Source organism: Eutrigla gurnardus (genome assembly GCF_963514095.1).
Source record: "Eutrigla gurnardus genome assembly, chromosome: 3".
Classification (NCBI taxonomy): Eukaryota; Metazoa; Chordata; class Actinopteri; order Perciformes; family Triglidae; genus Eutrigla; species Eutrigla gurnardus.
The window spans coordinates 20,865,075-20,888,275 of NC_139917.1; the positions used below are offsets into that span (position 1 = coordinate 20,865,075).

Here is a 23,201-nt window from a genome sequence, read left to right on the forward strand (position 1 = left end):
TTTGAATGCTAAAATGTGGTGAAGTCCATTTAGGTGACGTTTGCAGAACATACTGGGCATCAATTCTCTTTGGTGAGAGAGATCAATAATGCATGAAATCATAGAACGCTGTTATATGGCAGAGGAGATGGAGTGCTTTCTTCTTTCACACATTAACAATGTTGGCTCAAATCTAATAGGCCTATATGTCTCTGCAGATAGCATTCTATTGAGTGATCAGACTGTGTGTGGACTGGGCATTGAAATCTTAAATGACCTCGATGTGTGCTCTGATAATATCAAATCCAGTTTGCTGGTTGATTTAAGTTATAAAAAGTGGATAAATAGCAGAAGTAAGTCACTAAATGTGTATTTTGTGTCTGAGAGAAGAATATGGCAGAAGTCCAATAAAAAAATATACATTTTGCAGCATCGTTCTGACAGGAAGTCATATTCCTTTACATTTACCTATAATAATGCCACGTAATGTGCCATTCCAGTTGATTAGGTTTTCAGCGAACAGGACGAGCTGCTTGTTTGGGCGTGGATGAATTAAACCTAAATATTATAGAGGCCCTAAAACCTGTGTTTGAAGTCTCTGCTATTTTATGTTAGAAACAACACGAGCTCAGTTAAAAGTCAGGATGTGTTGATAACATTTCTTTTTCTACTGATTTTTTAAACACCCCCTCCACTCTAAATTCTGTTTCCTTATGGTTCCTTTGCTTGGATGCTTGAGCTTCACTGTGTATAATTATGTATGTGCAGAGTTCAACAATAGAAAGCTATTTTCATCCACTGAAGGGAGAAAGTTTATCTGTGCTACTGAAAACTAGTTTGGAGCCAATCACGAAGCCAACATGCAAAACACACAAGTGTGATGTGGACACCTTGAAACCTCAGTGCACACACATTAAGAATCATTCACTATTTTCAGTGAAGTGAAATCTTATGTCTCTCAATAGTTTTCAATATGGCGGCTTGCAGCTAGTGGTGCTAACAGCACAAACAGTGCAAACAACAGCCAACGTAATGACAGATGCATCTCTCAATTGACGAAAACATAAATGCCGCAAATCGTTATTGCGGCAGAATATTTTTGTATGTCGTAAAACGTGTCTGGAGGGGATCTTCCATGATTTTGTTATTTTCCCCCCACATAATTCAGCACCATAATACTTTAAGAATAGCTTTAACTATATCAAATCTGTACCACAGGTACACTATGACGACTAACCTGCTGAACTATATTGTATAATATTAGTGGAAAGGTGTCACTGTTTTGAATATGTTAAATGTGCCGGTATCAACAAGCCAGTGGCGGCGAGCGAGAGCAGCAAATGGTCAAGCTAGCTTTAGAGTGAATGAAATGTCCCGAATACAGCAAAATAAGAAACCAAACTGCTATCAAAATTATTTTTCACATAGCAGTACTCCTAAACACCTGCAAAAATACTTTGATGCGTAAAATCTGTGACGTTGCCCTTTAACAGATTTATTGGCCACTTGGGGGCAGCAGACATGAGCTGTAAACAACTTAGACATATCATCTCCTGTTAAATTGATATAACAAAGGTGCCTATTTAGTATTTAAGAGAAACATTAGCATTCATTTGGAGTTGTTTTTCTGTTTTACCTGATGAATGTTAAGTCCTCCAACTCCCAAGGGAATTTATACACATCACAACCGTATCTGTTAAATAAGACATCATTTCAAGTGGAGCAGGATGTGAAATGCTTTATTTGGGTTCAGGGTTGATGCGGATGCAGGATCTGAGCTCAGAGGATGTGTTGTGGCTTTTGTCTCAGATCCTCCACCACACAAACACACACACACACACACTATCCACACTGGTGCCCTCCCTCAGTGAGGCTGTAATGGGTTGAGTGAGGGCTGACGTTGGTGGGATGTGGAGGAGAAGTACGTGAGGGGGAGAGAGAGGGGGAGGGGAGGAGAAAGAAGAAAGGAAAGGAGAGGAGAAGGGAGCGTACAAATGGAGAGGGTGAGGAAAGATGGAGAGAGCACTTATTATAAGATCCAGTCTCGACGGTCCATGTAATTATCTCTTCTTTCACTTTGAAAAACTTTTCATTGCTCACTAGATTACAATGTTCCAACAACTAAAAATAACAACCTTCGGTGTTCTCTCCATCCTGCATTCAAACTGCCAAGGGAGTTTGAGATAGAGGAGAAAATATTACACCCTCTCCCTCCTCTCCTTCTTCGCCCTCCCTCCCACTGCCCCTCCATTTCTGTGCCTGCCCTCAGCCTCCGTCGCTCCTCCGATCCCTCTCTTCCTCGCCCTCACCGGGCTTCACTTGGTGGACATGGTGTAGCAGCCGTGTGGGTGCCACTGCATGTCACGGATGCGCCTGATGGACTGCATCTGGGGGCAGCGGGCGCCAAACTCGTTGAAATGCCTGTATTCGCCCTTCTCCAGCAGGTACTGACTGCCACGGTAGCCGGGGAACTGGTAACCCACCCAGCTGGAGAGACAGAGGATGGGGAGATGGGGAGGAAAGAGAATTCATACTCAGAGTGGGGATGGATTGCAAGGTCGTATGAGACATGACAACTCAGAGAGTGATGAGAAAAAAAGTGAAAATGAATAGAAAAATTGATTCCCGGGTAGAAAACACAAGGTTGAACGATGTGTAGCAGACAAGTAAAATGTGAGAGAAAGATGCGCGAGGAACAGATGTAGAGGGAGGACAAACACCAAACAAATAAAGACATCGATCTGTTTGTCATGCTGTCAGATGCCAAATCACAGATGTTTCAGACGGCGGAGAGCACCACAAATCAAGTAATCACAGCATTAACAAGCACTGCCTGCTGCCTGGCCCACCTCTGAGAGTATCGACAGACACCGAGCTGCTGACGCTCATCACACCCTTGGTGAGCCGCTGATGAAAAACTCTCTATTCCTGAACTCGTTCACAGAGCTCTCAGCTAGTCCGTCGTTCTTTCTGCCACTTTGAGAATGACGTCATACCAGGTGGAAACGGTCTCTGACACATGCCGTGGTACAAGCAGCTGGACCTTTTGGAGCTCAGCTCCACGGAGAGTTAGATGATCGGAACGACTCTCAAGTTTGTACGCTAAATATGAAACGACAGCTACCAGGTGGTTAGCTTAGCTTAACATAAAGACCAAAAACAGCGGGAAACCATAGACTGTATGTAAAAGTGGAAGCCGTGGCCTCAGAATTGGTTTGGGGACAACCGTTTTGAAGTTTTTTTTCATTCATTTTGCAGACGCATCTTGATTTTTCGGAGACAGAAGTGACCATATTTGGACAAGAGGGTGGAGCTGGAAAGGAGCGAGTCTTGGCAGGCCAAGGGGCCATCGGCTAGCAACAGCCAAGTCTTTAGAGTGTCTTTTAGTACAACAGAACACCGTGGTAGTAATGCCCCTAACCCTCAAATCAACCATGCTTTTGTAGATAACTATTTTTTGTACCAGGCTTTTTATATATTATTAATTATCATTATTAATGTTGCTGGAGGTTGCCACTTGGAAGGAAGTTAACCGGGCATTTCCCACCAGCACTTTGAATGCTCACTCTTTAGCATGTTATATTGGTTTTATTTAATCCATACATAGCCAGGCTAACTGTTGTTATTCTTTATGCTAAGCTAAGATAAGTGGCCCTTATAGACATGAAAGCAGTAGCCTATCCATCTTCTCATCCACATCTCAGCAAGAAAGCCAGTAGGAGCGCACTTCCCAAAAAACGTGAACTAAAAAAATGCTTGTGGCATGTTACCAAACTACTCACGTTCCACAGCTGACCATGGTGCTGCCCACTCTGTCGGTGAAACCATAGGAAAACAGGCTGGGGACATCGTCGTCCATGATCTCCATCTTGCGGCCCTTGAACTCTCCGACCTCGTACAGGCAGATCTTGTGCTTCTCGGGGTCCTAGAGGATTGTGTGGGGACAGAAAACGAGGGGTAAGCGGTGAGGAGAGACGGAAGATCTAGAAAAGTAGAGCAAATGGATAGAAGCTGCCAAAAGTCACACCACTTGTTTCCAAAGCGGTTAAAAAGAAGGGTTTACCATGCGGACAGGCCTGAAGGACAGCAGGTAGTCGTTCTTTTGGCAGTTGCTCCAGGAGTCCCAGCGGGGGTACTCGCCCTTCTCCAGGATGAACATCTCTCCGCAGAAGTTCATCTGCTCAAAGCCCACGAAGCTGAGGGGGAAGGAAAGGTCACGAGGATGAGAAGGGAGAAAGGTGATCATTGCCAATCATTGTATCGACTAAGATCTTTTCATCACGTTGAGTCCTACTTAGCCCGTGACAATAGTTCAATGAGCTTTCAAAAGTTTGAAAGTATCCACTTCCTGCTTTGAGGAATAAGTTATATAAGTTGTTACTGTTTTCCTTCTTCTTTCTACTTACTTAGTTGCTCTTACTTTGAAAGGACTTATCTTCTTAATTGCTTTATTGTTATTGGTCCACAGTGATATGATAAAGTATCTCCACTTCTTAAATCCCAGTTCTTTACTGTTTGTTGCCCTGCCATGTTACTGGTTTGGGATACTGACGTTCATCCTACTCTTCTGCTCTCACCTATGCAAATCACTCGGGATAAAAGCCTCGGATGCACGCCTAAAATGTGAAGAGTGAAATGTCACATAATGATGAGCTCCAATTTCCGTGCTCGGAGGAGTACGAGTGTCGGGTACAGCATGATTGCTTGCAGGTGGGTGCACACGTGTGAGCTGTACGTGCACAGGCTACTTACGGTCCGCAGTCGACGCGCAGGGAGCGCACCCTGTCCATTCCCATGTCACACACATTCATACACTCGCCGTTGATCTCAATGCAGCGGCCCTGGAAGTTCTCCTGGTCATACACACACATCTAGATCGATGGGGAGGGAGTGAGAAAGGATGTAAAAGAGTGTGATAAGAGGAGAAAAGGTAGCCAAAGCAGAGGTCGAGTAAACCGCCCCCTCACTGAGCTGTAAGAACTAGTAGGTCGTGATAAAAGGTGAAGTTAAACTGTTGTCAAAAAGACTGTGTGGTATATGTCTTGCAATACATGCAATTCACGTGTGTGTGTGTGTGTGTGTGTGTGTGTGTGTGTGTGTGTGTGTGTGTGTGTGTGTGTGTGTGTGTGTGTGTGTGTGTGTGTGTGTGTGTGTGCTGTACCTTGTAGGACATCATGCCCATCTCAGACATTTTGTTCTGAGCTGCCTTCCCATCAGTCTGGGATGCGGACTTGGATTTCTCTCCTCCAGCAGACATGTTGACTAGAAGAGAAGCTTTGAATCAGTGTTTTATACGTCACCTTCAGGTACTGTATGAAAATGATTAGGTCAGGGAGCGGGGTTAAACATAATGTTTCAATTATTTAAAAAGCAAAGTCCACCTTACTAAGAGACAAATTATAACACTCTACCCACAATCTCTCAAAGTAATATAAAACTACATTTAAAGATTTAGATTATTCTCTGGGCAGTAATAAGGATAAAGCCTCACACCCAAACCCTAATCATTTTTCTTACAATCCCCATCAGAGCCGAATTCAGCTCAGCATGTAGCACCCAAATTGCTACTTGTTCTGCATTACAAACATGAATAGTATAAAACATTTAACTTAAAAAAAAAAAAAAAAAAAAAACATGAAAATAAACAAAATACAGTCCTCACTAAAATAGAAAATAGCAAATCCTACTTGCAGGCCTTCAAAAAAAACATTTGTAGCACATATAATATAAAGAGAGATTTTTCAAATTAAACTTTGTTCAGTTTTCAAACATGGAATTAAAAAAATGTAACATTCATGGAATTTAAGTGCTGTGTTTTTGGCCCCACTTGTTTTTTTAAGCTACATTTTAGGATAAACCATTTAAGCATTAATTCTAACATGTTTTACACTCAGAATAACTACATGTAATCTGAGTGTAAGAGATTTATTGACAGCTATTGATTTTGTGCAAAAAGAAATTCCCATTTGACTTTCACATTTTGAGTTCAAACGACAATAGACTTTCCTCAGGATTAGGTATTATCAGGTTGTTATCAGGTTATTCCTGCTCTCTACCTCTCGTCTTTCTTTTCTCGCTCTGAAGGATGTTTGTCCACTGTCTTACCTGTGGCAGTGTGTGCGTAAAGGAGTAGACTCTGGGCTGGGAGTGGTGATCTGTGTGTGAGTGTGACAGGCCCCTCGTCCCTTTTATATGCTGGCGCCCAGTGAGAGGGGATTACACACACAGAAACAAACTCGCTGAGCTCACAGCCCCCACAGAATAGAAATACCCCCATCATCAAAGAGAGAGAGAGGAAGGGAGAGACAGTGGGGCAGAAGAGAGACATATGTTGAAAGAAGATAGAAATATGAAGAAAAATCAATGTATATTTGGTCTAGGAGGAAGACAACATAACTTCAGAGTAACTTGACATCAATCCATGAGTTTAAGAGTGAATGGTGAGCAGGTGAATACAAAGCCCTAACCTCAACATTAGTCTCATTATAATGGCAGCCAGGCTGACTACCTTAAGAATATGTCACAAAATGATTCATTGCGCATCTCACCAGTGCCATAATCGAGAGGCGCTGGGACAAACAATAACAGGAAAAGCAATAAGGTGCGAGAAGCAATAACCTCGCCGTTCGCTCTCATCTCTGGGTGAGCGAGGAGGTTCAGAGTGTGCATGGACAATAATTTGTCTCATCATCACTGTGGGAGAAGGCTATTAAATAAAAAGCCTTCAGCCTTTTTATCTTGCGTAGGTGCAAATATTTTAGGGGGGCGTCTACTGCTTATTCCTAAAAGCACATGAGGGAACAAGCAACCCAGTCGAATTTAACTCCAAAGGAACAAGGCTGCACAGGCGATGCAACGTCACGGCCTCAAGGCTTCGTGCGTGCTAACAGGCGAGTAGCAGATGTTGCAGCTCTTCACCAGCTGAGGTAGAAGTGCTCGTCTTGAATTCGGTGATCGGCCTCTTTAATCCTGCAGTTTGAATACCCTCGAATCCTCGCGCTCAATAAAGCATCGGGGGAAAGGTCAACGGAGGAGTGTGTGAATGGCTGACCTGAGCACACGTCCCGCTCATTGATTGTTGGATGTTGGCAGAGTCACATGGATGTGGCACAAGAGGGAAAGTTAAGTGGGCAGTGCGGGGGCACCTCTCTTCTCCCTGTGGTCCAGCCGAGACGGAAGGAAGTCTTTCCCTTTCAACTGGATTCAGAGACTGAATTGGAAGGACGGAACATACAAATTAGTATTAAAGGCATTTTTAAAATGTATTCAAATTGTTATCAGATTGATATTGTTTTATTTAACCTTTATTTAAACAGGAGGTTCTTTGAGCTGCATCATCTTTTTCTGTAGAAACTGGGCTAAAATAGCGATGTAAAGTAGCCTAATGTAGTTTACATAATAACATGAGAAGACACACATAATATAAAACATTCAGCCCTGGAAGATATCAAATAAATGATATATAGGCATATTTAAGAGAATTCCTAAAGATGGCAACACTAATTGTGGCTTAAGTTTTAAGAACCTGTAAGTAGCAACCTTTAAATCCTTGGATTTTGTTTAATAATACACTTTAAGGTGAGAATGTCATACATAATATTAACAATGCAGCATACATGACGATATTTTATCATACATAAATATCTTTTGAATGCACAGTATAACACTATATTTTTTCCAGATACATGATCCGGCTCCTTCAGAGCAGACATCCTTAGCTTAAAGGAGAAGGATCTCTTCAGAAAGCTCCTTTCATCAGTGCTCTTGCTGTGCCTTTTAAGTACAAAATACATCTTCATATCCAATAAAGGTTTCATTAATCTTCATGCAGTTCGGAAATAGATAGCTGTGCATTGTGCCTTAAGGACATTCCACTCTCTGAGCAAAACCATCTGCAATAGAAGAAACTGTACCTTTAAAAGTGTCACACTTGACATATCAAAGATAGTTTGACCCCTTTCGGCAAAATAAGTGTTACAAAAGTGTTCCTGCATCCATTACGTGGAGCATCATGAGTGTTTTAACTCTAAATTGCCCGTATAGGAGTGAATGTATGTTTGTCTTTATGTGTCAGCCCTGTTATAGTCTGGCGACCCGTCCCCCCCAGATAATGATGTAAGATTCATGGAGTAAAAGGTAGTCCTCCGTGGGGCGATAATAAAGTGCATAATCCTGAAAAATTCATACTCATTTTAGTTCAAGAGTGACAAGACATCTGCTCTCCCTGAAAAACGCAGGTTTGAGATGTGCTACGATATTCGACACCGCTGTATACTGTCATTCACAAGAAATTCTGTTGGGAAACTGATGGCGGTCGTGACTGTGAGTGTGTCTCTGTGTGAGTGTAGTTAACATGTTATGAAGAACTTGGTGTCAGCCTTGTCATACGTTCTAAAGATAACAGACAAGGACTGAGAACCAGAGGAGGTTAGAGGGTATGTTGCTGTGGCAACTGTGGCCCATTGTGTGAAGTGATGGAATATATATATATAATTATTATTTTATTTTTTTTCGACAGGCCTTTATAGACTGAAAGTATTTCAACATAGCCACAAAGTTATTGGTTCCTTCTCCGGTGGTTCTATGTATTTTTCTTGCATTTTTCCATGCGTAATATTCTCCTGAAGCACTTCTGTTTCAATTATGAAAGAACGTTGTTATCATAGTGTTAATAATTATTAATTATCATCACCATTAATTGAATTCCTCTGTCCCAATTTCCTCGACTTTTGGGAGCCACCATTGAAACAGGATGGCTCTCCAAATCCTTCTCATTCTCTGCCTATAGCCCCGGCCATTGTTGCTCTATACGATGGCAGTGCTGACCTATACGAATAGACCAACAACAGGCCAGCATTCCCCAGCCTCACCTCTGTGCCTGCGCTGTATATGATCTGCTGAGTCGACAGGCCGCATAGGGTTACAAAGAGAGAGCGAGAGAGCTGAGCGGCGGGATCATCGTGCCCGCGCGCGCAAAGCGCGTTTTTTTGACGCACAAACACGAGCACAGAGGAACGCACGGGTGGTTCACCCCACCTGGGGCAAGTTGGTCACAGTTACCCCTAAATATACCAGAACGCTTCCGTCCTCTGCCTTCAAAATAAAAGCCTAAATATTCCTGATATTTTAGAATATTTGATTATTTCTTTAATGCAGGGCCGAATATCATTTAAGATCTGACATTCTGACTATGAATCTGCCAATACGTTTCTCAAAAAAACCTTTTCACAAATACTCACATTAGAGAGGCCTGAATCAGGGAATATTTCAGTTATTATTGTATTTGTATTTAATTATCCTGCATCAATTCAAATGATCACTTTAAACAATATGCGTGTTATAGTCTTCAATAGGGGTTTAATTTTGAAGCCATGAACCGGAAGTCTACTTCTGAATTCCGGCAAGCTTCACACTCGACAAACTCGCCTCATTTACATCATTGGCTTGAAGGGGCAACACACGCGCACACGCGCGAGCACGATGCCCCCACGTGGACGCCGGTATAAAACAGACGCGCCAGTTTCAGACAAAAGTCTCCATACAGAGGATTTGGTGTGTGAGTAGCGCGAGGAGAGCGGAGAGCATCCAGGTGAGCAGGTAAAATGCCTTTCCCACGGGATGGACTCACTAACCGGATTACATGTGTTGGCTTCTCCTAACCCAGACATGTTTAAATGTCAGCTTGTCATTAAGAACATGTAAAATTGCTTACATTTTTTAATATAGTTATTAACAACAAATGGAAACTATTTTAATCTGCTTAAAGTTCACATTCAAAGAAAAGCATAGGCCTACTGTTGTTATCCAATAAATCAAAATTAAGCCAGTACAGTTCTTTTTTTCTTTTCTTTTTTTTTTTACTGTTTTACTTGTACTTTATTTTTCTTGTTTTCCTTTTCACTCTAGAAATGAATAGATTTACTAAAACCCACGTGACCTCGCCCATGTACTTCCCCGGCATGGATACAGCCCCTTTCTTTAAGGTGAATTTTCACTCTCTCTCTCTCAGAGACACACACACACACACACACACACACACACACACACACACACGCACACACACACTCAACACAAACCAATGTGTCTTTCCCTGTGTGCAGGTGACTGTGTTCGAGCGGGAGCACTTCCAGGGCAAGTGTGTGGAGTTCACATCCGAGTGCTACAGCATCCACGACTGCGGCCTGGACAACATCCGCTCCATCAGAGTGGAGAGTGGAGCGTGAGTCACACAGCCTGTACGCCTGCACATCTCTGTGGACAGCTGACTGACTCTGTGTGTGTGTTTATGTAAGTGTGTGTGTGTCTGTGAGACGGAGGTAGAGAAATAACAAGAGAGGATGTAGTGTCCAGGCTCCCACTAAAAGCATATCGCCTCGGAGGTCACGATCCTACATTTAAGGGTGGACCTGGCATACGCCCTCGTGGGAGGAGGTCCTCTTCTTTTTGTGTCACAGCTGCCTTCTGCAGATGAAATACAGAGATTTTTTTCATGGTTAACTGACTTGGGTCAGCCTGACATGAATGCATACTGACAGAGTTTCCCTTTGTGAGGCCTATTCAGAGCTGATATACGTGCCTCACCAGTGGTCAACGGTTATCATTGGAATCAAATGGCAAGATCCCTCTGATGAAAAGCACACTCCATTTTTAGAGACTCTTAACTCCTCTTGGATATATTGAGATTAACTTGTAAAATATACACTATATACTATCCTACTCCTGTTACTCAGCACACACTGGCCATTTATTTCAGTCCTCTGAAAACTTGGCATCAAATATTAAAGGTGCTAAATAAAAAATTGAGAATCACATCCTTTGCCTCCACTTGGCAACAGGTGAGCCGGCGGATTGCGGCTAACGGTGCCAACGGCGCTATCAACAGCTATAGAGCTGACAGAGCTAACAGTGTTTACCTCAGGGCGAACCAGAAGGGCGGGTACTACGCGCGCACACGCAACCGGACGTGTCGAAGCGCAGAGAAACTCGGATTACAACACACACAGAGGGAGAACGACCTAATGCTCTGCTCAAGACATTACTCCTCGATATCTTTACATAGCTAATAGCTGTTTGATGCTATGTTAATGCTCTGAATACCCAATGGAGAACCTTCAGGTTATTAAATATTTATGACTAAATAAGTAACAATCCAAATTAAAGAAACATCCTGGATTATTATACGTGTAGGAAAGTATTTTACTCAAATACAGTACATTAAAACAAAGTGGACCTAGGAATGTAAAATACAAGCTAAGAGCAACCTCAGGATTATCACTGCCAGCTGCAGTGACTCCTAAGTGTGGTGAAATAAGGACCACAGTGACGTCTACTGAAGCGTTTTGCGTCAAGATTTAACACCATTTAATCACGTTTCATGAATAATCCCCAACAGCCAGCTCAGTATTCACTGTGTTCACTGTTTACCCAAGAATTAAACTATGTTGACACAATTTCAGATATACTTTTTGGAATTAAATGTATAAATATAATAAATAAAATATAAATACAATCGCTGAAAGTAATGCCAGCTATTTTGTAGGAACTGAGTAAATGGGTGGTAAATCACAAAGACTACAGGTTATATTCAGAACCAAATATTACCTCTTCCGGAGAAACTCTTTGTTTTCGTGGTTGTCATGTTGTAAGTCCCAGTGTCCTGCCGTGGTTGTTGAGAATTGTCCAATGGCTGTTGTTGTTGTTTATGGGGGGAAAAAGTGACATTTTAGAGAAAAGCATTTGTAATGTTTTTATTTTAACTCATCATTTTGTGACAATAGTGGACACATTTGGATAAATAGTGGTTATCTCCTTTTGGGGTTAAACTGTGTGATTTGGAGATCTTTTTTTTTTTTTTACTGTTGCCATGTTGAATGTAAAATGAAATGGTACGCTCACAATTTAACTTTGTGCAATATTTCATGTGACCACTAGAGGGACCAACACTGACAAACTGGTCAATCCCCACACAAAACTCACCTGTCCAATTTGTGTTTAGACTGATTTCAACAGTGTTTTTACCATTTTCCTCACCCACCTATTTACTATTTCTGCTCTTCAACTCGTGTTTTCAGTTGGGTGGGATTCGAGCACCACGACTTCCAGGGCCAGCAGTTCATCCTGGAGAGGGGCGAGTATCCCAACTGGGAGGCCTACTGCGGCTCCCTGTCCTACCACATTGAGCGCTTTATGTCCTTCCGCCCCATCTACTGCGCTGTGAGTGCCTGCACATTCGGGAAGGGCTAAAATGAGACATGGGAAGAGAGGAGTGGGAGTGAAAGAGCAAGAAAAGTCAAATGGCAAAGAGAAGCCAGTGAGTGACAGGAGGGAGCGTGAAGCTACGCAGAGAGCGACTGAAAAATGGCTCAAAAATAGAAATAAGACAAATCAGTGCTGAATGTCTGCTCGCCACGTGTGTCTGTCTGACAGGATTTAACCCTGTGTTCTCCACAGTCTCACCAGAGCAGCCGTATGATGATCTTTGAGAGGGAGAACTTCATTGGGCGCAACACCGAGCTGTGCGACGACTACCCCTCCCTGCAGGCCATGGGCTGGTTCAAGCCTGAGGTGGGATCCATGCACGTGCAGTGTGGAGCGTAAGTCAGAGCTTCCTCTCAACACATTCTGGTTCAGCTGAATTCATTCTAGACATTTCAGAGTGGCTTTAAAGAGAACAAAGAAAGAAGAACAGCACTATTCAGTACCAAGAATTCAATGAGTTCAGACGAAAATGATTATCCATCTTGCAAATTGGTTTTCTGTGCATGTCAACAGTTTAAATAGTCAGATTGCAATAAGGCACATGTGAGGTAGAGCTCAACCGATAAATAATATTAATGACACGTTAAGCTTGTGTTGGCTGACAAGAAACTGCATAACAGAGATACCGAAGACATGTTCACAGTAATATAGAAACACTGACTTTTCTATTTTGTTAGCGCAAAATCAGTGACTTTCTTAACTTCAATTAATCTGAATTCCTCGTGGAAAAACATCTTTATGTAGAGCACAAATCCCCCCAAAAAAAACATACTTACCCATTTTCCCTCCTTCCTGGATCTTTCTCCAGCTTTGTGTGCTATGAGTACCCTGGCTACAGAGGCCAGCAGTACATCATGGAGTGCGAGAGACACAGCGGAGACTACCAGCACTGGAAGAACTGGGGCTCCCACTGCCAGACTCCAAAGATCCAGTCCATCAGACGCATCAGACACTGAGAAGGAACAGATCCGAACTGGCAACGGCAGCAGCTCAGGCTAACACCTGCACGCTGTGCTTTAGGGGCCTGCCTGTGGACAAAAGCCTGAACTGAAGGTTTTGCTCTGAGTTTAAGGCTTCATTGGTCAGGACTGCAACTACAACACAAGTGATGTAGCAGCTACCTCTTTATCCCAGCTCGCATTCATGTTTCTGTTCATGCTAATTTTGTTTTAGTAAAAGTGAAATAAAGCTCAGCTTGACAATTTGAGTTATTTCTGTCATTCCCCACAAAGAGATACGTGCAAAACACACAGAGTAAAAGTGTAGGAAGTTTAATTATCTATTAGCATTTTTGATTGGTTAGAAAGAATCAAAGTTTGTAGGATTACTGATGACTCAACACTGTTTGTTGTGTTAAACACAGAACTTTATTCGTTTCTTCAACGTCAGTTGATTTATGTAAGAATTTCTACTCTTGCATAAATCAAATACATTCGTTTTAAACAAGCAAATGTACAAATTAATTGCAATAAGATGAATTTAGTCTTGCTTCTTTGGATTGGTTAAACTTAATAGTTTCCATGACAATGAGTTAGATCAGCGACTTTGACATCACACCACCCACCAGTCAACACATGTACGACAGCGGTTTAACTACACTGAATAAGTCAGTAACATGACATTACATAACAATTGTCCTCATTCCTTTTATTCCTAATTAACTTCAAGACACCTACAAATCGTCAGGGAAACAGAAGACATGCCCATAAGTAACTGCAGGCAGTGAAGTCGATACAGTAAGTTTAACATACAATACATTTTGTATCTTTACCAGGAAACGTATTGTTTTTTGTTACAAAATCATCAATTCAAACATTCATGATCAACAGGCCTGTTCCACCAGTCATAGTAACTAAAGGGTCCCAGTGATCTATGACAGTGAGCCAGCATTCACCTAAGCCACCTTTAATAATATTATTTATACATGTGCTGCTTCTTCTTCAGTCAATGCATTCAGCATTCTCATCACGACAAAATAATCTCTTACTTTTCCTCATTTTGAGGCCTGAATTTTATCCAAACGTTACAATACTTTTCCTTTTTTGGAAAGGATTCCAAGGGCATGTGATGCAGTCAGATGTGTGCACATTTTAAAGACAGCACGTGACCTTGTTACATCTATTAAAACATTTTATAAAATAAAATTCAATACTTATAAAACATCTGCACATCTAAGGACATCCCAATCAGGCTCAGCTGTACATTGTATTTAATGCCAATTAGCTGTCAGCATACTAACACGCTAAACTAAATTGCGAAGAAAGAAAACACACAGAAAAGAATCAACCTGCTAAATATCAGTAGGTTAAAGCATTTAGCTAACTAGAGTCCCAAGCGTGGCTGTTGACCCTCAATCTTGTTTGTTGTTGTTTTGTAGAATACTTGATTAAAACCTCCCACATATTAGAATATCCCTGAGGTCACTCTTCATACCTTACTCAATGGCGTCGGCCATGCATAACTGGCCGCCCGTACCTGTTATGTACCATGAAACATAAATCTACATTCACTTTCAACAAAAGCATGTTTAACTACCATCAAGAGACACACGTGTCTGAGCTTTTGATGACAGCTTCAGTTGAGTTGTTTTCTTTAAGCATGAATGAAGGGTTTGAGGTAAATAAAGACAGGAGAACAAATACAACTCAAGCTGTCCGACCAGGCACAAAAATGCACTTTCCAAACACGCTTTGAAAAAATCAATTCCTCATTCCCTTTTCTGTCACTCTCAGCTCTTTCTTTTCAGATAAGTGCACTTGCAACAATGAAACGAGTTTGCAGCTCACAGAATGTGTTCTGCTTGGCGATTAGCTGCTATAATCATGAATATGAGCCACAAGAAAAAGAGAAGCAGCTTTTTAGTTGTGTTTTATCCAGCGTGTGCTACGTTTATTATTCCTATAGCCATTGTTAAAAAGGAATATATTATTTACTTTTCTTCTTGGCCACTGTACCGATAATTAGAGCTTTTTAATTAAAGCTTATGCCGGGGGAAATTCTCTTCGGTATATATATCCGTCATCTGTCCACCGTCTCCCCTCATTTTTCTCCTCTCTCACCCTCCCTCACGCTCTTCCCTCACTCCCTCCTTCATATGGGCGTCCTCCCGTCTGCGGGGGTGACCTTCGGCCCCTCTCCTCCTGGCTCTGGGTGAGTCAGCTCCCTGGATCCCTCCGTCTTGGCCACCTTCTTCCCTCTCCTCTGTTCCCATCTCCTCCACCACATGCTCCTCGTCCTCCTTCTCCTCTTCGTCATCCTCCTCACTTCTCTCAGAGTCTGACTCATCCGAGTTGTCCTCTTCCAGGTAGCGGTAGCCTTTGACCTGCGGACACACAATGATATATTGATGGCTGAGGTGAGAAAGTGAGTCGCTTTTAAGTCAAAAATATGTTTGCTTTTAAGCTCTTTCTATAATAAGCTCCCCCACAGCTGAAGGATTTTTCCCCCATAGAGTGCAGGACATTGTTAGCAGGACCCGGATCTGATAATAGATGCATCTAATTATTTCAGGTTGTACCCAAGTGGGTGTCAAGGACTGACCACCAGACACTTGACAGAAAGCTCCCCTCCCCGCTCTGCTGGTGTTTTAATTCTGTAGCCATGAAAATACTTTTTTTCTAACTGGCAGGTAGCCATTAAAAGCATAAAACACAACATCTAAAACTTAATTCTGCTTTGGTCAACACGCAAGGTTTATTAAACTGAAGTTCATCATAGCAACAGCACTTCTAATTTGTGCTACATCACAAGACACAGTCTATCACTGACAAATGACGCATTATAAAACTCTGATGATGATTTTAAAAACAGCTTCTCTTTTTGCCTTGTCAAGTGTAATATTACACTTAGGTGTACTGATATACTGCATATTGAATATTTGATCTCTGGTTTCGACAAATCTATTAATATGGAAATACATTTGAATTTAAAAGATGCCTCCTGCTTCTGACCATTTTGGTGTATATGAACTGGAGGTTTCAAATTCCTGCATCACAATTGTGCAAGTTGCGTATTTGACCATGATTGGCTCCGAAGGTGAACGTGATGTCACGAAATCATGCTCCTACGCGTCTTTGAAATGATTTAAATTCAAGGCGACACATCCACATGATGTAACAACAAGCAAAACAGTGACAGCTGACTCAAGATGAGAGCGTCTAAGCTTTGATGGAACGAAGGCATTTTCACTTAATAGAAAATGACTTGGAAATCTATATATTATAAAACAAAACAGAAACTGCTTGAATAATGTTGTAATAAATGTACAGTACATGTACAGACTGGTTCTGGATGCTCCTTTGCATCACATGGACATGTTGGCTTCAATGGAAAATACATTCATACTGGCTATGTTTTAAGTAAACTACACTGAAATACCTTTATCTTGGGCTGTGAAGGTTGAATTAGGCCATCATTAGTGACAGATTATAATTGGTTACCTTGTGCCGTGGCCGAGGGATGCGAGGAAGTCTGAAAGGCACTTTCTTGGCCAGCCGACGCTCCATCACCCAGTAACAGTAGCAGGCCAGTAACAAAGTGGCCAACAGTATGGAGAGTTTGGCCTGAGAAGAGAAGTAAAGAAAGGAAAAAATGGGCACATTTCCTTTAAAATTAGCATCAAAACGATGGCTCTCTTCACACAAACACACATTAAACATTCTCTTACACACACCTACAGACACACATCATACCCTCATAGGCAGGTGAGACCAGAGGTAGACTATGAAGATGGCGATGGCCTGCCACCAGTGATAGATGGTGTAGACAAAGTCCAGACGTTCTTTTTCCTCGGCGTACAGCATACCGAGCAGAGCTGACAGAGAGGAGACAGTGTCATGGGTGACCAAAAGTTAGTGCAGAACACACTGCACACGCAGACACCTCGGCCGTGGTCATTACTCACTGCTGACGCCCGTCTTGTTCAGGGCCGTGCCGAGTCCCCACAGCACAGAGATCACCAGCAGAGGGCCGAGATACTCTAGAGATCTGGGAGGTGGAGAAAACGCCAGGAGAGTCACCAGCAGCACCGCGTGCACAGCAGCGCCCCCCATCAGACACACCCAGCGTGGGAGGCGCAGGAGGCAAAGGGAGAGGGAGGAAAAGACCGAGCAGGAGAGGCCATAGACGACTATAAGGAGCCATAGTTTTTTCAGGCCTAAAACGCAGACGCCATAGGACTGTGGAGGGAAAGAAATAAAGAAATTAGATGAATGTGTTCAGGCTTAGTACAAGACACTTGCAAGTAAGCAATGTATGCTATTCTACTGTTGAAACAAACGTCGTTGAGTACCAGGGAGAATCCAGTGACGGCAAACAGCACTTCAAATCCGCTGTAGATGAAGAAGGGGCACAGCAGTCGCAGGCGGTAGTCTCTCAGGTGTTTGAAAGGCAGCTGGAAGATGTTTCCCCAGCCGATGCTGCGAAGGTCGATCTCCTCTGTCGGCCGGTAGGCAGCACCGCACAGCACAAGGAACTGTGGGTTGCAGCAAACAACAATCCATTTATTTTGTATCATTTTTTTAATAATTGTTATGGCTTGGAAGCGCTTTGCTTTGAAACATAAGGCAGTTCTTCTCAGAATAACAATCAAGCCTTTATCCCTCATAAGCTCTGCAACTACCACTAGAAGGCCAAGCTGGGATAAATACATGGGCCAACTGAAGAACGCAATTTGTCTGTACAGTTACTACAATCCATTTCTGAAGCCAGCCATCTTAATTGCTCTAAAGGCAAATTCACACTACATCAAGGGAGCTGTCTAAAATACACACAAATACCCCACTGTATGTGTGTATAACATATCTACATCAGCTGATCCAGGCTTCCAGTCTATCAGTGAGCTTGTCTGTTTCACTACAGGCAGATTATCCTCACTTGTTACGGTGGGCAGGGATATGAAAGCAATGAATGAATGTCATAATCAATCTCTTTTGGTTCAGAAAATGCCTGCTGTCAGTCAGCTGCAGCTGAGAGCGCCAACGCGCCGCTCACGTCTCGCTCATGTCTCACCCATGTCTCACTCATGTCTCACTCATGTCCCACTCATGTCGCTCCTCCAGTGGGAATTTCTAATAAATTGTATGAAGGTGTAGATCTGACAACGTGTTTTTTGGTGTCACTATAACATTAAAAAAAAGACAATAATATACATTTCATCATCTCTAAATGTAGCACTTAAGGTAGATCAGCATATTTCATGAAGTCACTGTTTTGGGTTGTACCCACATGGTTGAATGCCCGTTTTGTACGTCACTTTGAGTGAAAGCGTTATAGATCGGTTGCCCCCAATGTATGCTGGGATAGGTTCAAGACCTGTGCGTGCCATGAACACACAAAGACTTGTTCTCAGTGTGTCTAAAACATACATTTTACAAATGACTCTGTGTGCTTGTAATGACAAACCAACAAAGAATTATCACCCACGAGGGTGTGTGTGTGTGTGTGTGTGTGTGTGTGTGTTCTGGGGAGTTCATATCTTACGATGATCATGGCGAGGAAGGCGAATCCCATGAGGACACTTTCCACCTGGATGAGCAGCATGGAGCGAGGCAGGTTGGTCAGCACAGTGGTGTTGAAGCCGGGGATGACTCCACTAATGTTTGCTCCTGTCAGAGGAAGGAGACAGGTCAGCCATTAGAAAGGAGGCGATGGGAAACAACAACCAACAGGCTTCAGTCCAACAATGCCTATATTCATTTGTCTCTGCTTTATGGAAATAACAAACTAGAATTGCTGCTGTATGCCTCAGCCAAACAGTCAACTGGCAGTTTGCATCCATGTCTGTCCAAAATGTCATCACTTCATGATTTTAGTCTATTAATATTATAATAATATTTATAATTTATAATAATATTTAATTTTATTCTATGAATTCTTGAGTTATGGCCTAGTCGATAAGGCAAAAATGTTCTATCCCATATTGTGATAATGATATATGTCGATAGCTTGTTTCTCGGTAGTTCAATAAATAAAAAGTCCATATAAAAATAACCACATGGTAAAGCATATTTGTTATACTCCAGTGTGAATTAAGTAGCAATTTTTGTATTTTCTCATTTAACGACCATAACAATTTCAAGTTTCAGTGACTTTCACCGACTATGTTTACACACATGCACTCACATACACTGCAATCAGATCAATACAACAGTTTGACTTAACTAAATTTGATCCGATTTTGTTTGTGCTTGTGTGCATTGGAAAAGGATAATTGATCAAACTGAATTATCGCCCAGCTCTACCTCTGTCCACAGCTGTTGCAGAGTCATAAAAACATGACATTAAGTTGCTAAAATGTACATTGAATGGAGGCGTGAACCTCTCTCCAGTTCTCTTTCCTCCTATTGCTGTTTACAATAAAAAGGAAGCGACATTGTCAGAAGTGAGCATGCCAGGAAAAAAACATTTTGGCTTTAGCAGAAGTGTTGAACTTCACTTGTTTCACAGCCGCTTTCTGAGGCCAATGTTTCCTTTAGCAGCTTGCTGCCTATTAGAACATGGATTCATTGGTTTCCGCCTAGCTTTACATCATGAGACTAAGTCACAAATGCCAATTAGTCTGGAATCTCACAGTTCATTTTCGAGTTCTAAGAGGCGTTAACAACAGGCATAGACCAAAATACCTCTGCACGCAATTGGATAGCCCGACAAGCAATTGGAGCAGTGAAACAACGAAAATATGTAGAGAGACTAGAGCCAGATTAGCAGTTTCCCCGGTGTGCAGTCTTTGTGCAAAGTTAAGCGAACCGGCTGCACTGTAACCATTCATCAGCAGAGGTGAGGGGACATATGTCTTTACCGCAGGAGTGCACATTATGGAGAATGTGTTGGTTTTCATGCAGGTAGCCATTGATGATGAAGACCATGGGGAACTCCGCGAAGACAAAACTTAGCTGACGAGGAAAAAGAGAGAAGACGGGGATCAAGCACCGCACACAACATGATATGAGTTTGTGAACAAAACTTGAGACTCACGTGGAAGATGATGTAGAAGACTGACTGGAAGACGATGATGTAGCTGTGGCACGCTCCCTTAGGAAGCTTCTTCTGCTCCTGCACGTGCTCCTCTTTGTAGTTGACATACTCGTAGTACTGCTGCGCCATTCTGCACGCGTTGGTGTGAGAGGACAAATTCACAACACGCCGAGACGTTCATCAAAACAAACATACTGTAGATGGAGCTGTGTGTTAATATGAAGCAAGTGACAAGAAATCGGAGGACAAGAAAGTAAAAGTACTTTAAATACAGCGTCACCGTGCAGGGCTGGATTACCAACAATGCAAAGTGAGTGAGCCGGACCTGGCCCCAAAACTCCAGGGGCCCCAAGAAGGTCCTGAATTACCGTGTCAACAGGTTTATGATGATTTAAATAAAGAATTTGTTTGCGAGTACCCACTTGATGAAGGGGGTCATGCTTTATTCTCATCTGATATTCAAGGATACACGTTTCTGTAAACCTGAGGAAAGGCAGCGTATAAAAACCATAACACTCCACAGTGTGGGAAGAACAGGGGGTTAGTGGGGGTGGTTATCATTTTTGTGCTGTGATGGTCATGGGCACCAATCTGAGACTGGTTGTCCTTCAACGTTTCATCACAACGGTTGACCCTCAGTAGGCCTTGTGTGCTGTTGTGTAATGAGCGTGACGCTTCTGCCTCTTATGAAACGTCTTTATCAAACCACATTGCCACGGTCTGTGTCTCACCTTGTGATATAATTTCCCAAAGAGGCCCAGAGCGGCACGATGGCAACGCCAATGGCTACGGCGGATGGAACCAAGGTGTAGTACCGCTCCCAGTAATTAGTGGAGACAAAGAGAGCATAGATTCCTGATGCCAGGAACATCATCCACTTGGTACCAAGAAACCTTCCGGAGAGATAAATATAGTATGTATTATCATTGTATAACAGGCAGATCAAGGACATTCATGTTCAAAAATAAATAAAGGTTTTATCAATTATCTTTGTGAGTGTGCACCTGATAAGTACGGGGGTGTACAGCAGGCCTATGATAGGTGTGACGTTGATGCCCATCAGCATCTTGCGATCGATGTCCTCCAGGCCAAGGTTACTGTACTTCACTTCGCGATAGGTCATATCATAATGGAGGATCAGCTGCATCTGCAGTAGGCCTAAAACACCATTTACACATACAAAAGTAGAAAAAGAAAAATGACATATTACAGTCTCTGCTACTCTCTTTCTTTGTCCATTTCAATGTCATATTTCCAATCAAACGCACCCATGTACACACTGTACACAATCATGGCTCCAACACTGGCTGCGAGAACATTCTTGATGACACCCAGCCTCTTCCTCCTGTAGTATTTCCTCTCCTCCTCCTCCTCGTTGTACTCTGCCGGTGGGGCCAGAAACTCCTCCATCTGAGGGAAGAAGGGGGGGATGGTGGTTGAATTGTTGTCATATTCATGATGAAATTCATATTTTTCAAAGGAAAACTGGAAGCTATACATTGTTTTCTCTCCACAGGACAGCAAGGAGCTCACCTGGCCCTGCATGTTGTCTCCTTGCCCCACATTCAGCAGTTCGTTTATGATGCCATTGGGAGCTGCTTCAAGCTGATCATCATCCCCGATCATCTCTTCATCAGATGCCTCCATCTAGTGACCAAATAGAGCAGTGCACGCGTGTTTACTGCTAATCGGCCAAACCAAGCAATCTCTTTTAAATGTCTTTGTAATGTTATTCAATATAAACTGTATGTCCTTATCGTGTTCGGACCGCCAGTCACAGGGTTGACACAAAGAGAGACAACAATCACTCTCTCATTCACACCTATTGAAAATTAAGAGTCTCATTTAACCTAACCTGCATGGAAAATCATAGGCCACATTTAATACACCTCACACATTTTTTAATTAAATAGAGAAAATAATAGACCCCCCCCCCAAAAAAAGGAAGAATACCACCAACGTGTCTGAGACCATTTCCTTTCCTAAAAACTTTTGAGGGATCCTAATCTGTTCAAAACTGAATATGAAAGTGTATTATGGTGTGTGTGTGTGTGTGTGTGTGTGTGTGTGTGTGTGTGTGTGTGTGTGTGTGTGTGTGTGTGTGTGTGTGTGTGAGTGAGTCACCGTTAACAATGATCAAAGAGGATATGACCCACAGCTGGGGCTGGGCAATGACAAAACATTTCTACCCCGATAATGCTAATTTCATAACGCATTTTCTCATTTAATTAAAAACTTTAGTACAAAATGACCCCAACAGTGAGAAATTAGAGAATAAAAGAAGACGTATTTCCAGCTGTTTGCACAGAGTAGGATTAAGGATTAAGACAACAGTTTAACTACAAGGGAGGTTTCTCCACCAGGTAGGATGAGCTTGTTATTATCAATTCAGACAACGTGTTTTCCACTGGAAGGTTGAATGACGGCCCAAGTCCATAACTTGTTACCCAAAATGTCAGCAAAACCACAACGTTATCTTACCTTAGACCTACATACACACAGCCAAGTACAAATGACTCAAGTTTAATTACTGACATGTTTCTCACAGGCTCACTGAACATATTTGAGATCGTTGTTAGCCATTTTCCTCCAGCATGGTCTTTGAAACTGCATTCGGGATTCCCGTCTGACTTAACTTTAGTATCCAGGTAATAAAAGTGTGTCCGAACTACTGTAATTGTATCGTTACTACCCTTTTATGTTTGACGTAACCAATGTTAGCTACACTTAAGTTTATTTCATTACTATTCTGACGCACCGAGTATGTGACAAGTCGCCAAACAAACACAACGGAACATTATCAATCATTTACCATGTTTCTGCGCGAAGCTCCTCGTTGTGGCTCTTGTCCACCTGCGTGACAGGAACACGGCACACCACCTCTGGAAACGAGTCACTCTTGGTTTCTGCTGCTGTAGCTTCCTCTTTCTGCAGGTATAAATAAGTTTCGCGAGGGAACTGAAAAGTCCATTCTTCACTTCCTTATTCTC

General features: G+C 42.4%; 3 protein-coding genes across 4 annotated transcripts; 1 reads left to right on the forward strand and 2 right to left on the reverse strand.

Annotated features, from left to right (window-relative positions):
* Positions 1–1,702: 1,702 nt before the first annotated feature.
* On the reverse strand, positions 1,703–11,966 carry crybb1l2 (crystallin, beta B1, like 2). The gene is made up of 7 exons (XM_084006116.1): positions 11,581–11,966; positions 6,085–7,189; positions 5,141–5,241; positions 4,732–4,850; positions 4,043–4,175; positions 3,762–3,904; positions 1,703–2,466 (listed from the first exon to the last, which is right to left on the reverse strand). The coding sequence occupies exons 2-7, from the start codon at positions 6,305–6,307 to the stop codon at positions 2,295–2,297; spliced, it is 891 nt and encodes a 296-aa protein (XP_083862242.1). The 5' UTR covers positions 6,308–7,189; positions 11,581–11,966; the 3' UTR covers positions 1,703–2,294.
* On the forward strand, positions 9,307–13,417 carry LOC311011276 (beta-crystallin A1-like). 2 transcript variants are annotated; one of them, XM_084006117.1, is made up of 6 exons: positions 9,307–9,576; positions 9,886–9,962; positions 10,080–10,198; positions 12,051–12,192; positions 12,430–12,572; positions 13,046–13,417. In XM_084006117.1, exons 2-6 carry the CDS (start codon positions 9,888–9,890, stop codon positions 13,191–13,193), a joined length of 627 nt encoding a protein of 208 aa, XP_083862243.1. In that variant the 5' UTR covers positions 9,307–9,576; positions 9,886–9,887; the 3' UTR covers positions 13,194–13,417. The 2 variants fall into 2 exon arrangements, with proteins under 2 accessions (XP_083862243.1, XP_083862244.1); XM_084006118.1 differs by having other exon boundaries at positions 9,307–9,568.
* A 158-nt stretch (positions 13,418–13,575) lies between these two features.
* On the reverse strand, positions 13,576–23,167 carry unc93b1 (unc-93 homolog B1, TLR signaling regulator). Its single transcript, XM_084006115.1, has 13 exons — positions 23,024–23,167; positions 21,745–21,858; positions 21,480–21,621; positions 21,216–21,369; positions 20,943–21,104; positions 20,212–20,341; positions 20,036–20,129; positions 18,718–18,842; positions 17,528–17,710; positions 17,141–17,414; positions 16,929–17,050; positions 16,677–16,799; positions 13,576–15,559 (listed from the first exon to the last, which is right to left on the reverse strand). The coding sequence occupies exons 1-13, from the start codon at positions 23,024–23,026 to the stop codon at positions 15,293–15,295; spliced, it is 1,893 nt and encodes a 630-aa protein (XP_083862241.1). The 5' UTR covers positions 23,027–23,167; the 3' UTR covers positions 13,576–15,292.
* Positions 23,168–23,201: the final 34 nt, after the last annotated feature.